General features: G+C 40.4%; 1 protein-coding gene across 9 annotated transcripts in view; it reads left to right on the top strand.

The window, feature by feature from the left end:
* The window catches only part of ATF7IP (activating transcription factor 7 interacting protein), a 173,975-nt gene that overhangs the window by 125,036 nt on the left and 32,648 nt on the right, over positions 1–16,291 (top strand). For 8 of the 9 annotated variants that reach the window (XM_077831232.1, XM_077831223.1, XM_077831259.1 and 5 more), the window contains 3 exons: positions 6,809–6,887; positions 12,909–13,067; positions 15,694–15,879. In XM_077831232.1, the coding sequence (XP_077687358.1) occupies positions 6,809–6,887; positions 12,909–13,067; positions 15,694–15,879 (424 nt within the window). The remainder of the gene's footprint in view (positions 1–6,808; positions 6,888–12,908; positions 13,068–15,693; positions 15,880–16,291) is intronic. The other variant, XM_077831203.1, reaches the window with a different exon arrangement.

Genomic DNA, 16,291 nt, shown 5'->3' with positions numbered 1-16,291 from the left:
ACTGTAGACTTTAACTAGTTGGTCAAAGCAGATACTTTGGTTTCAGCCATTTTACTTTCACCAATAGTTGTTCATTCTTAGAGTGTGTGGTATATTTCTTTGTCGTCTGTGAGAATTTGTGTTGTGCCGGTTATAGGAAGGCTCCATTTATATCTCCTTATTCCTACATCATCTGCCTTCAGGCACAGAAAAGTGCTTTATCCCTGCTTTACTCCTGACATACACCTTCTAAGGCGTGTCTCACTGGTTAGTGTGACTGCTTGTCAGATTATGCAGTGCTGCAGTTCTTTCTTTTTAGAAAGAATTGCTAGGTAGAATTGGGGGAAGCAGATGATATGTTATCACATTATATCTGAAGGTGTATAAAATTTGGAATCTAGACCTCTTGAGTTGATCCTGTTAGTTGACATTTGAAGTTAGGATTATTTCATTACAATTATCTGTATAGATTCTCATGATGAAAGACAAACATATTTCCAGATGGATTTCATACAGACTTAGTCAAGCCAGCGTGTCAGATCACTTTTCAGTAAGATGGCTGCAACCAGTAGAAGACTCAGGAATGCCAAGTTTAAATATAAACATCTCCTTACCCCTCCCCCCCCAAATTAAAATACATTTTAGACATGATTTTCATTATGTGGTTTTCTAAACACTGCAGTAAGTAATATACGTTCAAACTATTTTTTAAATTAGGATTTGAATTAAACCCCACAAAAAATAGAATTGCACAGTCTCAATCACTGGTTTGAAGGAGATTTATACTTTGTCACCTGCTTTGCTTCCCCTCCTCCAGTCCTGCACATGTCTTTCCTCTTTCACATCCCTGAACTTGCTAGTAGTGTGGAAGAGCTGTTTATTGCCAGTACACTCTTCTCCCTCACTATTTTGATCTACTTGCTACTCATGGCAAGCAAATTGAGAAGAAGAGCCGTGGTAGAGATTATTTTTACAGTGTTGTGGTTGTGCCTACCAGCTTACCGATATAAGAAGGTACTGGAGTCTTGATTAACTTTTTACTGCTTAAGAAATGAGTTTTTTAGGAGAGACTTGGATCAGAGATGAAAGCAGTGCCTATTGGCCATGTATTTCAGGTAGAATAAACAACACTAAATGAGACGTGAAGTGGCGTTGTCAAGCACTTGCATTTTGCTTCCAGGATTGGTGGAGATGGCTGCACCCCGTTCTGGTCTATTGCCTTTTTTTTCTCTCTTGTTGGTTTTTCTTCCTCCTTTACTTTCCCCCTCTTACCCATCTGTTGCCTGTTTATTCTTCCCTCACCCTTCACTCTTCCTTGTCTCTTCTGTCCTCTCTCTGTTGTTTACTGACACTCCTCTTGTGCCTGTGTTGTTAATCTTGTTGGGCTGGCTGCACAGCAGACTTCAAAGTGAAATTTGCTAGTCTGGAAAGCTTCACTTTGCCATGAAATGGCTTACTTGGAAAGTGAAATTTACCAGACCAATTTGAAAAACAAACATGAACACATTAATAGGAGCACAAAAAGGTAGTTTATAAACCATACAGAAACCATAAATTAATTTCTTATTACAATCCTGTAATTGTATTAATATTCAAGATGTAGCCTTTGACATAAAGTTTCAGAACAGAGTACTTTTTTACAGTTAAGCTTATAAATTACTGGGAAAGGATTCCTTTTAAAAAGAAACTCTGGCATAAGCTTTAATGGTGTTGGTATGAAAACAACCACAATAATAAACAAAAATGAAGTTAATTTTATTTCACCCTCTACAGAAGAGGCACTGTTGCATAAATAAATATAAAATATGACCACTAGAAGTTAAACATACAAAATTCTCATGATGTGGAATTACCAGTTTAACCATAAAAAATATAAAGAGAATATTAAGGAATATTGTAGCAAATGGAATTTTTAGTAGTAAAATTTCTGCTTTTTTGGTATAAAGGTTTATAAACATCAGTGCTGCTTTTACAGAAGGATTCAGGAGATAGGATCTAGCAGAGTCTTGTGACCAGTTGCTGTTTAAACATGACCTCCAAGGTTTTCTAAAGTTTGTTCACTTTTTTGCCTGAGAGACTCAATGATCCATAGCCACCCATATCTGTTTTATTTATCTGTCTCAAAGTCCTTATTTTAATGATTTTTAAAATTCAGAAATAGTGGCTATAAACCCCTCATCATAAAAACCCAAGAGAGACTTAAGCTTTATTTTCTGACAGCACTGCTCTTTGTGTGCCAAGCACATGTAAGTAAGAGTCCCCTCTCTGTTGCATTCATCACTTAAACATTTCTACAGTGTCTTGGTGAAAGTTAATTGTTTAGGTTAAAACTGTTGTGACAGGGTCGGGCTAGATGGCTACAGGAGAGTAATAGGAGGCAGATATATTAGCCCCAGGCTAAGTAGGTCCCTTTTCCCTGGGTAAGGTAACAGGGAAGGTTCCAAAACAATCAGGAACCTTCTGGAGACAGTTAAGACAACCTGATTAGAACACCTGCAGCCAATCAAGAAGCTGCTAGAATCAATTAAGGCAGGCTAATCAGAGCACCTGGGTTTTAAAAAGGAGATCACTTCAGTTTGTGGTGTGCGTGTGAGGAGCTGGGAGCAAGAGGCACTAGGAGCTGAGAGTGAGAACGCGGACTGTTGGAGGAATGAGGTGTTCAAGCATTATCAGACACCAGGAGAAAGGTCCTATGGTGAGGATAAAAAAAGTGTTGGGAGGAGGCCATGGGGAAGTAGCCCAGGGAGTTGTAGCTGTCGTACAGCTATTCCAGGAGGCACTCTAGACAGCTGCATTCCACAGGGCCCTGGGCTGGAACCCGGAGTAGAGGGGCGGGCCCGGGTTCCCCCCAAATCCTCCCAACTCCTGGTCAGACACAGGAGTCGTCGACCTGGACTGTGAATTCAGAAAAACGGCCAAGCTGAGGACTGCTGTGAAGCTCCAAGGCGAGCAAATCCGCCAATAAGCTCAAGACCCACCAAGGTAGAGCAGGAACTTTGTCACACTGTTTAATTGCAGCCTTCTAGCATGTGGGAGGAGAAAAGACTCTTGCATTAGGAAGAGCTCAGATTAGTCCGTGGTTAACATGCCCATAGGGTTTGTGATGTCATTGTTTCATAAAACACAGAGTTACACAGGCTACAAAGGGCAAACTTCTAGAAGAAACAAAAGACTGAAGCAAGTTGTTTTTTTTTTTAAAAGTATATACATTAAACATATATACATTAACATAGCAGCTAGGAAAATTTAAAAAGCTTTGCTGTCCACCCTTAAGGCAGCTATCAATCTCATCCCCCACTATTACAGACAACCAAACCTCCACTGAGTTAGGGCAACCTTTATGTTGCAGCTGAAAAGTGAGAGCCTGGTTCTGAGAGGGAATAGAAACAAGCAGATCTATTGCATGTTCTTAGGTACAGAATGATCTCTAGAATCATATACCTTTTAAAAAAATTAAGCATTTTGTTTTTGCTCCTGTTCACTTCGAAGACTGGACCATAGATTTCCTTCTATTGTTCAGATTTGCTAGGCAAAATGAGGACTAATCTCGAGTTTCCAAGAGTGCTTTTCTCCTTACCCAGCTCCATTACCTCTACACACCATCTACTGTTCTTTATTCTGTTAATGTCAGCTTCCATTTCAGGCAGCTGCTTTTGGCTTCTGGTGGAGCATTCAGCCAGGCCAACAGGCAAAAATCCTACACTGTGGCTGTGACTTGCCACATATCACAGTGAGCTATTTCCTTTCCCACGCTACTTACAGGAGGAGTAGCAGAGGCTATTCCTCTCAGTCCCTTTTCAAAGCATAGTCTTCAGTTGAAATGGGTGGAACTGGATTTTCAAATAGTAGGGAACAGGTAGTAAGAAATATTTCTCTCAGGAAACTCATATAAGATCTTCCCTTCCCGAAGAACTTAGATTCCTTAGATATGCTCTAGGAATTATTTTGAGGAAATTTGGTGGCCTGTGTTATACAGAAGGTCAGACTAGATGATCACAGTGGACCTTTCCAGCCTTGGAATCTATGAATTTATGTAACTTGATCGTGATAGGCAGAGGTCTGATGTAATCAGAGTTCTTATGTCTTCTAGCCCATAGGTCTATGGCAAGCTCTACAGTCTCCCTCACCCTCTCCAACACCGAGAACAAGTGACCACTCTTTCCAAGGATTGGCTAGGGAGCCACTCAATCTGTGAAAAATACCCTCTTTTCATTAGAGATTAATATTTCTCCCTTGGACCGTGGGGACAGAACATTTCAATCTACCTTCCGAAAACACTATGAATTGATACTTAAATGTCTGATTCCCAGGGCTTCCTGTTACTGTGTTCTCTTCTCTAGATTCAAGAGCTCAGTGCCACATTTGTAGGAAGTTAAGCTAGATCTCATTCTGCTTGCCAATTAATTTGTATGTAATTCTTGAAAGACTCAGTTAAAGCCCTGGCAATGGCAGGCACCACTGAGTTCGTCACTAGTTCTGGTTAAGGACAAGCAATCTTGCACTCTGCCGTATAGGCCTTTCCTTTTGGGGAGATTGCCTATACAAGACCTTGGAAGACATGGCTGATCCTAAGGCATTGTTCCCTTCTTACAAGCAAAAAAAACCCTGAGACTTCACTGGCTAATTCATTTAGGACTTGCTTGTCCTTTTTGTGAGTCCCCAGTTAGATTTTTTTTTCCCAGATTTTGACCTTCTAGATTTCCTAAAGTCAACTTCCAACCTAAATAGAACTTGCAGCCCTGTTAACTGACTGACACAAGTCAGGCAGGCCTCAAAGACCACTTCTAAGTTAAGTTTCTCTCCTCCCTCTGGAGGTTCCTCTGCGGAATCTGTATTTCCTTGTGGCAGAAGGAGTGGAAGGAAATCACTTCAGACTGAGTCTGAAAACTAAAAAATGGCTAAGCATTAGATTTTTCTTCCTCCTCCTCCTCACTGAGTCTCTTCTTTTTTTCTTCTTCCCAGAAAAGAAATGCTATCACAGAAATCATACATTGTCTTGTAGACAAAGCCACCTACCCATTTCCTCAGCATGAAAAAGGAAATCTTCTGTCTGCTTAATACTAACCATGCAGTCAGAGGGAAATTACATTGTCTAAGATCTCAACTTGCCTAATCAATTCATCCAGTACAGAAAATTCAAGATGGAAACTATTCTGTCTAGCATAGTTATAACAGAGCAAGAGAATTTCTTGTATCAAATTGAAAAGAATCATACTAAATCTAGAATCCCATCAGAGTTATCTCATTTTGCCCTCAAACAGAGCCTTTTTCAGTAAAACCTCCCTCAACTTTGGTCTTGCCTCATGTAAGATATTCATAAAGATCCTTAGCACTGGCAACAGCAGCCATCAGGGACAGCAAAACCCAAGTGATTTCCCTGTTTGGATGACTTACTGAAGAGATCATCAATATCAGCCACTCTAGATTCAAATGTCCCAATATTTGGTGACTCATCACTTGTGATTAATAATACACAGAAAAACTGCTCTGACACCATCCCTTTCCCCCTCAGTGTCTCAGTGGAAGGGATGGTTTGCCCAACTGAGAATTCATGGAGGTAACTTCTAAGGTCATGGCTCTTCAGATCCACAGTCATTTGACAGCACCACACATCTTTCATTTTGTAGGACTGATATTGGCATTTGAACTGGCCCCATGGATGAGACCCTATTCCATACCATTTCTTCACATTTATTCTTCCCTGGGATCAATTGTTACATTTACTCTTAGCCCATTTTTTTATCCCAGGGAGTTTGGGAGTCACTAAAGTTTCTGAATCTGCAGCCAGTGGTGGACTCTAGCAATGCATCTGTTCACCACCCACACCAACAAGAAAGTTCCCAAATTTTTCATCAGGATTAAGAAACCAGGAGTTCACATCATGGATACTTTCTCCAGAGAATGTGTGCAGAGACCCTGGAATATACATTCTTCCCTTCCCCCTCATCCCTTTCTTATCTCAAGAAAGTGCATGGGTGGAGGGTAGACTGCCTAGCAAGTCTGAATAGCTGAAAGAATAACATGGAACCAGATTTTGTTGAATGCTTCTTAGCAGAAACTCAGTTTACTTCTAAGGAAAATCTCTCTGGCTCGTAATGTTTTAGTTTGTTACAACATTGGGTCCTCATGAAGATGTAAACGCTGCCTTTGTTCATCAGCTTCAAAAGAGTGCTTCCAAATGGCTTAATCTGTGTGTTATTTCAACATAACCTATGGCTATAATTACATTAATGAAATGGCTTCAGAAGGCTGGACACAACTGGAAATTTTTAATTGTCAGTGTTGATATGCCCAGTAAATATATAGGTGCCCAAGTGGTTTTTGCGTTTACTTTTTCAGTATGAAGTCAGTTTCATAATTGGCATATAGTCTGGACTGTTCATTTCAAGGTGGCTAATGCATTTCTCTAGTGGCCACTCTGCTGCTGCTTTTGTTTCCTTGTAGCAACACTGATGTTTCATAGAATGACTGAGGAAAGCACAGCCTGCTGTGTATTTTGGCTTATAACATTGAGATTCTTGAATGGAAGGTGGCTTATAATAATTAATAATAATTTATTTATAAAATACAAGTACTCTACAATATCTCTTACTACATCTTACAAAATTATAAAGTATTGGTGTTGCATACCATTCATTCTGTTTTCAGCTCCTTCTCAACCACTGTGAATGTCCTCTCAAATTTCCTCCTTCCCCTAATATTACCAGTGCCTCTCCAGTCACCATGCTTCAGCTCTGAGCCCCTTTTTACTCAGTTTTCAGTCAAGACCTCTTTATCTGCTGTGTTCCATGGAGTTGCCTTTGCAAAATGCAGGAGTTTTGTCTTTCAGAGTGGGAAGGTCACAGGCAGTGATTCAGGAGGTGTCATTGATCTCACCCTGGATGATGAAGATGATGGCTCTTCCCAAGGTAAGTCAGAAGAGATCCATTTAGCTGTGAGGAAAACTGGGCTAGCATTAGTATTTCATCCTACCAATTTGAGAAGGGTGATCCAAAGAAACAATTATATTTTCACAGGTTTCCAAAGGAACAATGGGAATTTCTAATTGATAAGTGAATTTAAAGTTTTTGCATTACCTTCCTACCTACTGTAAACCAGATACTTAAGCAAGTTACAATTATCCTTTTAACTAATTTTAGCCTTATAATTCCAGTGTATTGCATTGTTCCCTTAAATCTAGTCCCTGAAAAGTCTCAAGATAGTCTGTGGTATTAGTGCTGTACCAAAGAAGTTCCACAGAAATACTGAATGCATCCGATGAAGTGAGCTGTAGCTCACAAAAGCTTATGCTTAAATAAATGTTAGTCTCTAAGGTGCCACAAGTACTCCTTTTCTTTTTGAGAGATACTCATGATGCCTTCACCTGATCTGAGTATTAATTTTCTTCCCCATTTGTAGAAGGTCTTGCAACAATATAGTAGCCTTTACTTCAGTAAAATAGCAGTGTAATGTTACAAAAAAACCAAGAACTCCCCCTCCCTCCCCTACTCAACTGGTAGGATAGTACAGGAGACATAACTAAGAAGGTCATGCAACCTCAGCTCTTTGTCAGTGTCTACACTAGAAAACGTCATATCTATAATTCATCACCAATGTTAGGAGCAGTAAAACATGTAACATAGGCACTCAGGTCTTTTTACCACTGTCATCTAATCTTAATGTTGGTCTTCAGTTGACAAGTTAAATTTATTTTACAATGTTGGTATTCAAAGGTGCTACCCAGTGAAATTAATAAATTGTAAAAGGAACCAGAGGGAACAAATAGAGATTTATGTGATATTGTCCTAAAGTGGATCCACGTTACTGTGGCCTGTGCCAACAGATCTTTTCTGCCAGTAAAAGATGGACTTTGTTCACAGCTCCTTTCAGTCTGACAACTCAGCTTCACAATATAATCTCATCATTTTGTCAGGGCCCACTTAATTGGGGCTGCTAGAGGAATTTCAGTGATCCTCAAAGAAAAAACGTGGCGTCTTCAAGTCCAATTATAAACTATGCTCTGTTTGTGAATTACTTATACTTTCAAAAGCTTTAGTGTCTATTTTCAGAGTAGCAGCTGTGTTAGTCTGTATTCGCAAAAAGAAAAGGAGTACTTGTGGCACCTTAGAGACTAACCAATTTATTTGAGCATAAGCTTTCGTGAGCTACAGCTCACTTCATCGGATGCACTGTAGCTGTCCGGAGAATCCTCTAGCTCTGATTTTAGCCATTTATGATTTGTCTACAGAATTATTATTAGATTATTTTACATAGGTTCTTGGTGCTCTGGTGAGTTTTCTCCAATTGTGCAGGTTTGTGTTTTGTTCTGTGGTGGTGTTATTCTGTCTCCCCTTCCTTTCTACCAAATCCCCTGAGAGAACATTTTATACAATTCCTGACTGAACACTTACACTCTTAGGGAAGGCAAAGGTTCCTTCTGATAGCTCACGCTTTTCCAACAGGAACCTCCCTCTGAAAAACAAAGGTTAAAATGTTGTATAGCATTCACTCTCAGTGCACAGGCCTGCTAGTCAGTCACTCCAGCTTCTGTGTTGGAACTAAAATTTAGCATGGTGAGGTGGATTTCAAACATATTTCTCTACTAGTCTTCCCCTTTGTCCTTCATCTTCCTCACGGAGCCTTTACGTGCTCCAAGAACTGCAATTAAAATACAGCATGTTCCCATACAAAATATCCTGTATGTAGACTGTAAGTCATTCACGTATTTTAAATGGAAATTGAATTCCCAGTCATTTTTGTTCTCTGTTGGGACATCATCTGCAAATAAAGAATGCAGTGAAACTGGCAGCAGTAAGGGATTAAGGGGAACTCCAATAATTTAAAAAAGTGACTGTTTTCAGAAAAATGGCCTTGTGAGACTAGCCTCTCTGCATTTTCATATTTCTTCTCTGTTAATCTCTTCCATGTGTAATTGCATCAGTTCATATGTGGAAAACAAGCTACACCAGCATTTAATTTAGCTAAGACTGGTATCTGAAAATCAACTGCTGTTTTTTCAACTTCATATATAATTTCCAACAATGAACATTCTGGAATTTGATTGAGCTCTTGATTTTTGTCAGTGATACATGAGGCTGTTTAGGATACAGCATGCTCTGCTTCAGTTATGTTATGTCATGCCAAGGCTAAACGTTTTTCTACTTCAGTGAATTTGACACACATGCTGGAATCAGAAAAGTACTGTAACAGTTGTTTTTGAATTTGAGCCTTTTCTTTAAAAATGGTTGTAAACTATTTAACTCAATGCACTGCAGCCACAAAATCCACCAGTTTTTAATATTTTAAATTGAATTTTAATATTTTAATTTTAATATTTTAACTCCAGTGCACAGTAACTATTTTTGTCCATAAACACGGTAATTTAATTCTACTGCACCCAGCTCTGCCTGAATATTGAAAGGGATTTTTTTGTAGATTGATATTGCAGCTACAACTTTTACAAATCAGTGTAAATTTGTCCAGATGAATCTATCCAGTAACCCCAGGAAGTCTTTTTTCGAATTATAATGAAGTGAGACTTAAAAAATCTGTAAGAGTTTTTTGGGTTTTTTTTAAATAAATAAATTTTTAAAATCCTACGATTCCGGTGGCGCACTAGGTCTCCAGGAATTGTTCTTGCTAGGTAAGACTATCTTAAAATGATTTTGATTCTTAGTAAAGGGATCTGAAGCCTTTCATCTCTAGGTTACTAATTTGAATGCATTCACGTCATTCAAATTCATTACCTCTGAATGGCTGTTCACTGCCCTGAAAATAAAAGCTGTTGGTAGGTTTGTATCATTTTCATAGTGAACAGGTATACGCATTACAATTGGTACTCTCTGGAGAGAGGCAAATGGCTTTTTGAATTAGGAGAAAGTTTATTTGCCGGCACAAAATAATAAAGGTAGGAATTATTCACAAGTTCTCTCCTAGTTAATAAAGACAGGATGAAACCTCTCCTATTTTGAAAATTCTTCTGTATTCATGCTATGTAACTTTTTATGTCTTTATCAAGTGGCTTCAATTAAATACAGCAGCTAGTCTGATTGTAGGAAAACAACAATGCCTCGGAAGACTTAAAACCGTTTGTTAATGGTGTTATAGTGTCAAGACCAGAATGTGATTTTTTTTTAAAAGGGTGTGATGCTGATAGACCAGGTGCCAGCTCATGCCAAAGCCCATAGGCCTAACTCAACACTGACAAATGCATAGCTGGAAACCAGTCTCTCACCTGTGTATTAGTATTGTTAAAATAAGTATTAGATTTAGAGAGATGTGTTTAGTATTTGAACTTTATGAAATTCTTGTCAGTTTCTGCATGCATTAATTTCACATATTATGTCTGTATCCCATATTATAAGGTAATATTTAAGTGTTTTCTTTGTAACTGTAAAAGTGTTTGTTATGAAAGTGGACATCCCAAAAGTCAGGAGAGAAGCATTACCAAGTGAAATACTAGTTTACCACAAGAGGTGTCCTCTCTTGCCCAACAAAAGAAGACCTGTAGACACCAGAGAACCCATTGTGGAACATCAGTGGACAAAAGACTTGATTGATTTTCCCACACTCATGAGAAAGGAGATGTGCACAAATTCTTGTCCCATCGCAGCTTGAACTCTGGGGGAAGGGAATAAAAATCCCTGTCAAGAAATTGTCATCACTATGGTGCTTGGAATTTAGAGAGGACAATATTTCTAAGTATAAGCAAGGGATCTCCAAGCTTCTTAGTTTAGCTAGAGTTAGCCTTAAATGAAAGAGCTTGCACATTGCAGCAGTTTCTATTACTTTTTGGACCCTAAGACTGTAACTCATTTGCGTTTGTGTGTTTACCTGCTTTAACCTTAAAAAGAAAAGGAGTACCTGTGGCACCTTAGAGACTAAATAACTGTTCCTTTTCTTAATTAATCTTTTGTTAGTTTGTTACAGGATTGGCTACAAGTGTTGTCTTTGGTGTGTGATCTGAGGTGCAATTGACCTGGGATAAGTGACTGGTCATTTGGGAGCCTGAATATGGTTGTGATTTTTGGTGTAAAGGACCATCTATCAGAAAGGCAGACCCTCCTGGGCGGCAAGATAGACAGGAGTCCCAAGGGGACGGTCTATGACTCCACTTTAAGGCTGTTATATAGTGCTTGAGGAGCTCACACTTGATACTTGGTTGGTGAAATTTAATTATAGAACACACAACTAATTTGGGGTTTGTTCCCTGGTTTGTAACAGTCTGCCCTGAGGTTGGCACCCACCTTCATGAGCCACTCCAGACAGCTTGACACTGGTGTAATCTTGCCAGGATACATAATCCACAAGTCAATTGGATTTGTAAATCATAACCTAGCACTGTTAAAGGTTTAAATTTGATATTGAGAGTTTTAAAGGTTGAAGATTAGTCACAGTGAGTGAACTACAGACAGACAATCTTGTGACAAAAGACCTTGAACATCTACACAGTTGGACAAAGGGTTTTTTGGGTTTTCCTACTGTCAGATTAGCTGTCAAGTATGATTGAAGCCATTTGATAAAGACCTAAAAGTTGCACTGAGTGAACAGTGGAAACATTTTCACCAGAAGGGAGGTTTTGTGCTGTCTTCATCAGGCCTGAAGTGTGGAACAAACTCTTCTTAGTGCCTTTTAATAGAGTTAGTGAAGCCCACTGTGGTTTTCAAAAGTATATTCTGCTTTCATATCACCACTGCATACTGGCACTTTATCAAGAGCCTAGTACTGATTTTTGTTTTCTGCTACTTAATATCTTCAAACGGATTCTCTGTGTGCTGTTTGAACTGAATTATTGGCTGCTAGGAGTCCACTTGTGTCATCCCAGGTCTTTTGAGTGAGCCCCATCGAGACTTTCCTCAGTGTGCTTGTTCGTGTGGCTTTTTATCTCTACTGATTCTGCTTTTTTGTTTTCCTGGTGTTTTTTCCCTTTACAGCATCTGAAGCATCTAGGTAGAGATGTCTTGCCACTTCCTTGTTAACCTGCTTGTGGACAAAGGAATGCAGTAGAAATGTGATTAATCTTGCTTTTCATAAAGCACTTAAGAGTATTTCTCAGCCTAAGTTGAAAATAATTTCAAGTTCTCACAAGCCATTGCTAAGGCTGCATATGCAGATCCACCTGTCAATGCAGTAGAGCAAAGTAAGCAGCTTCTCAGTGCAAGAAAAATCATTCTGATAAGCAAACTGGATGGAATTCAGAGAAGAGCAACAGCAATTAATTGTGGGCTGGAGGAGTTGACTTACAAACAGAAAACAAAACTAAGGCCTGGTCTACACTTAAAAATTAGATTGACCTACCTACGTCATTCACGACTGTGAAAAATGTTGTGCCCCGAGTACTGTAGGTCAGTGCCACTGACCTACAGCCATAGCTGTGCGACTGTACTGTAGATATACCCTAAGTGCTGAGTAAGTTGGGGAGAGAACATACGTGTCTGCAAATATTAGTTGCAAACATCAAAGAAGAACAAGAATTACTTAAGGAGGTGCGCAGCATTATTCCTATGGATAAAGGGATGAATTTAAGGAAAACAGTGCCTATACTAAACATAAAAAATAAGGCCTAATAATCATTGTTAGTTCATGGAATAGTCTTTAAAGGAAGTAGTTGAAGGCTTGTTGTTTGAGCCATTTAAAACTAGAAGAGATACGGCTTTAGCGCAGTGTTTCATGAACTTTGGTCCCTGAATCACAGTGGTCTGCTCAGTCTTTCCTGAGACTGGCAGAATGAAATGTAAAAAAACAGAGAGATTGGGCTGATGGAAGATGGGTCCTTTAGAGCATCTTTTATATGTTGGTTTGTAGAATGAAAAGGTGGAAGAACCACAACACTAGCAAGCATGCTATGGGACAACATTGGTTTGGGAGTGGCAGGGGAAGGGACTGGATGACCCAACAGGCCTTTTCAATCCCTATTTTCTATTGTCTACAATTTCGTTCTGTTTTTGAAGCAGATGCCAAGAAGCAGAATCAGTCGAGCGTGTCTGGAATGGGTCTATCCTCCCAGCCCTTGGCTCGCCCACTGCAGCCTTTACAGGCGACTCCTCTGCAGCAGACAGGTGTGCCAACAAGTGGGCCTTCCCAGACCACCATACACGTACTACCTACAGGTAACTTCATTTTATATAGTTCTGTGAATGTGGTGAGTGGCTTCTGAAACCCTGTGCTGTTTGGTCTCTTTGTGTTAACTTTTTGAGATGAATATACTGACCCTGTTTTTCAGCAGGTTTTTTATCTTTTTAGTGCCAGCCATAGAATCATAGAATATCAGGGTTGGAAGGGACCTCAGCAGGTCATCTAGTCCAACCCCCTGCTCAAAGCAGGGCCGATCCCCAATTAAATCATCCCAGCCAGGGCTTTGTCAAGCCTGACCTTAAAAACTTCTAAGGAAAGAGATTCCACCACCTCCCTAGGTAACGCATTCCAGTGTTTCACCACCCTCATAGTGAAAAAGTTTTTCCTAATATCCAATCTAAACCTCCCCCACTGCAACTTGAGACCATTACTCCTCGTTCTGTCATCTGCTACCATTGAGAACAGTCTAGAGCCATCCTCTTTGGAACCCCCTTTCAGGTAGTTGAAAGCAGCTATCAAATCCCCCCTCATTCTTCTCTTCCGTAGACTAAACATCCCTAGTTCCCTCAGCCTCTCCTCATAATTCATGCGTTCCAATCCCCTAATCATTTTTGTTGCCCTCCGCTGGACTCTTTCCAATTTTTCCACATTCTCCTTGTAGTGTGGGGCCCAAAACTGGACACCGTACTCCAGATGAGGCTTCACCAGCCTCTAATAGAGGGGAACGATCACGTCCCTCGATCTGCTGGCAATGCCCCTACTTATACATCCCAAAATGCCATTGGCCTTCTTGGCAACAAGGGCACACTGTTGACTCCTATCCAGCTTCTCGTCCACTGTAACCCCTAGGTCCTTTTCTGCAGAACTGCTGCCGAGCCATTCGGTCCCTAGTCTGTAGCGGTGCATTGGATTCTTCCGTCCTAAGTGCAGGACTCTGCACTTGTCCTTGTTGAACCTCATCAGATTTCTTTTGGCCCAATCCTCCAATTTGTCTAGGTCCCTCTGTATCCTATCCCTACCCTCCAGCGTATTTACCTCTCCTCCCAGTTTAGTGTCATCTGCAAACTTGCTGAGGGTGCAATCCACACCATCCTCCAGATCATTTATGAAGATATTGAATAAAACCGTCCCCAGGACCGACCCTTGGGGCACTCCACTTGATACCGGCTGCCAACTAGGCATGGAGCCATTGATCACTACCCGTTGAGCCCGACAATCTAGCCAGCTTTCTATCCACCTTATAGTCCATTCATCCAGCCCATACTTCTTTAAATTGCTGGCAAGAATACTGTGGCAGACAGTGTCAAAAACTTTACTAAAGTCAAGGAACAACATGTCCACTGCTTTCCCTTCATCCACAGAACCAGTTATCTTGTCATAGAAGGCAATTAGATTAGTCAGGCATGACTTGCCCTTGGTGAATCCATGCTGTCTGTTCCTGATCACTTTCCTCTCCTCTAAGCGCTTCAGAATTGATTGCTTGAGGACCTGCTCCATGATTTTTCCAGGGACTGAGGTGAGGCTGACTGGCCTGTAGTTCCCAGGATCCTCCTTCTTCCCTTCCTAACCTCTTTGGGTTCTTCCAAAGCTGTAGAAATTGAAATGTTTTAAGCAGAGAAAGGTGGATGAGTCCTTGTGGAAGGGGCTAGATGGCAGAATAAGCTATTGTCCTATAAGCTGCGTCCTTCTGGGAATCATAGACTAGACAGAGAAGTCCTACTGGATGATCTAGTCTGTCCCTCAGCTGGGACAAGATTGGTCCTCACAATCCAATAAAGAAACATGGTCTACTAGATAGGACACTTGTAGAAATTATTAGCAATGTTGTTGGCTATCCAAGGAGAGCTGGAGGGGCCACTGAGGTGCCAGCTGCCCAAGGGAGGGGGGTTGTTCAGGCACTGGGAATCTGCACCAGCTGTGGGGTTTGAATTCCTGAAGGGATTGCAATAGCACAGCCACTCACCCCTAGTACCTCGCTAGTTCTTGGGCAGCTCTGGTAGCTAAGCTGCTGTGGAGGTCCCTCCATCCCAGGTTGAACTTTCTTCTGTTAGCAGCATGACTTCAAAAATTAAAAAGGTATAAGGGAAACATAGGTCTCTCTTCCCCCCACCCTGATAGGTGAGTGACTGAAGACCAATTAGACCTGATGTTATCCAATCATGAGAGCTCTCTAATGAGATCTGCACTGTTGCTCACTCTTCACTAATAATGCCGAAGCACACTTACCACCCAGGCTTTTCTATATTATTCCTTACAGTTAGGATACTATTTAGTTTTGGCAGAGGAGACTTAGTAATAGTAAAATGTGTGGGTTTTTTGGGCATTTGAACCATGTTAAGTAAGAATTTATTATTTAACCATGAACTGTATCTCTTGGATATTATATATTTGTCTTCTCTGATTATCTAAAATTTTTATATATTTTATATAATATAGAAATGTCAAAATATAACACACACACTTCAGTTTTGCTCAGACCACATTCCTCAATATCCTCCTTAACCCCTTAAAAGTAGATGCACTTAATGTAACGTTTCATAAAGACTGCTTTTATTTTCCATGGCTCACATGGATCAGTTGTCGAAGATGCCTGCATTCTGGAATGGGGATTTCAGTTTTAATCCTTTTGACTTCAATTTATGATCCTTTTTATTTTTCCAGCTCAGACAACAGTGAATGTAACACATCGTCCAGTGACTCAGGGTGCTGCTAGGCTCCCCATACCTAGAGCTCCTGCTAACCACCAAGTGGTCTATACTACCCTTCCTGCACCACCAGCTCAGAATCCAGTGAGAGGTGCCATCATGCAGAGCCCTGGTTTAAGGCAGGTCAGCCCACAGAGTGCAGGTAAGAGGTCCTTTTTCATGTATATCCTTAGTACTGTGGAGATTGATAATATCAGGATACTCATTTGATGCCCAGATGCCTCTCACGATATTATGCAGAGTTGTGGGGTGAATTCTCAGCTTATGAAGAAGACATGAGAAAATCACAAGTCAATAAGATCATGGGTCTTTGAAAACATTCCTCACTCAGGCATGTGATGAGGAAAGGCTGGATAGACATCTCCTCAGACAATGACACTAGTAGTCATGCACTTCTGGGTGATTTGTCCAAACTATGAATAAGTTTATAAGGTAACTGAACATCTGACATGCCCCAGTCTTGTAAAAGTGCGGTACCAGGGAAGTGGGGAGAGTGTATTTTATTCTTATGCAGTAAAATTCTTAAACCCATATACAGTGGAGTTGCATCGTAT

This window comes from Eretmochelys imbricata, chromosome 1 (assembly GCF_965152235.1).
Source record: "Eretmochelys imbricata isolate rEreImb1 chromosome 1, rEreImb1.hap1, whole genome shotgun sequence".
Taxonomy (NCBI): Eukaryota; Metazoa; Chordata; order Testudines; family Cheloniidae; genus Eretmochelys; species Eretmochelys imbricata.
Note: the sequence above shows the minus strand (reverse complement) of the source record. Positions and strands in the feature narration are given on the sequence as shown.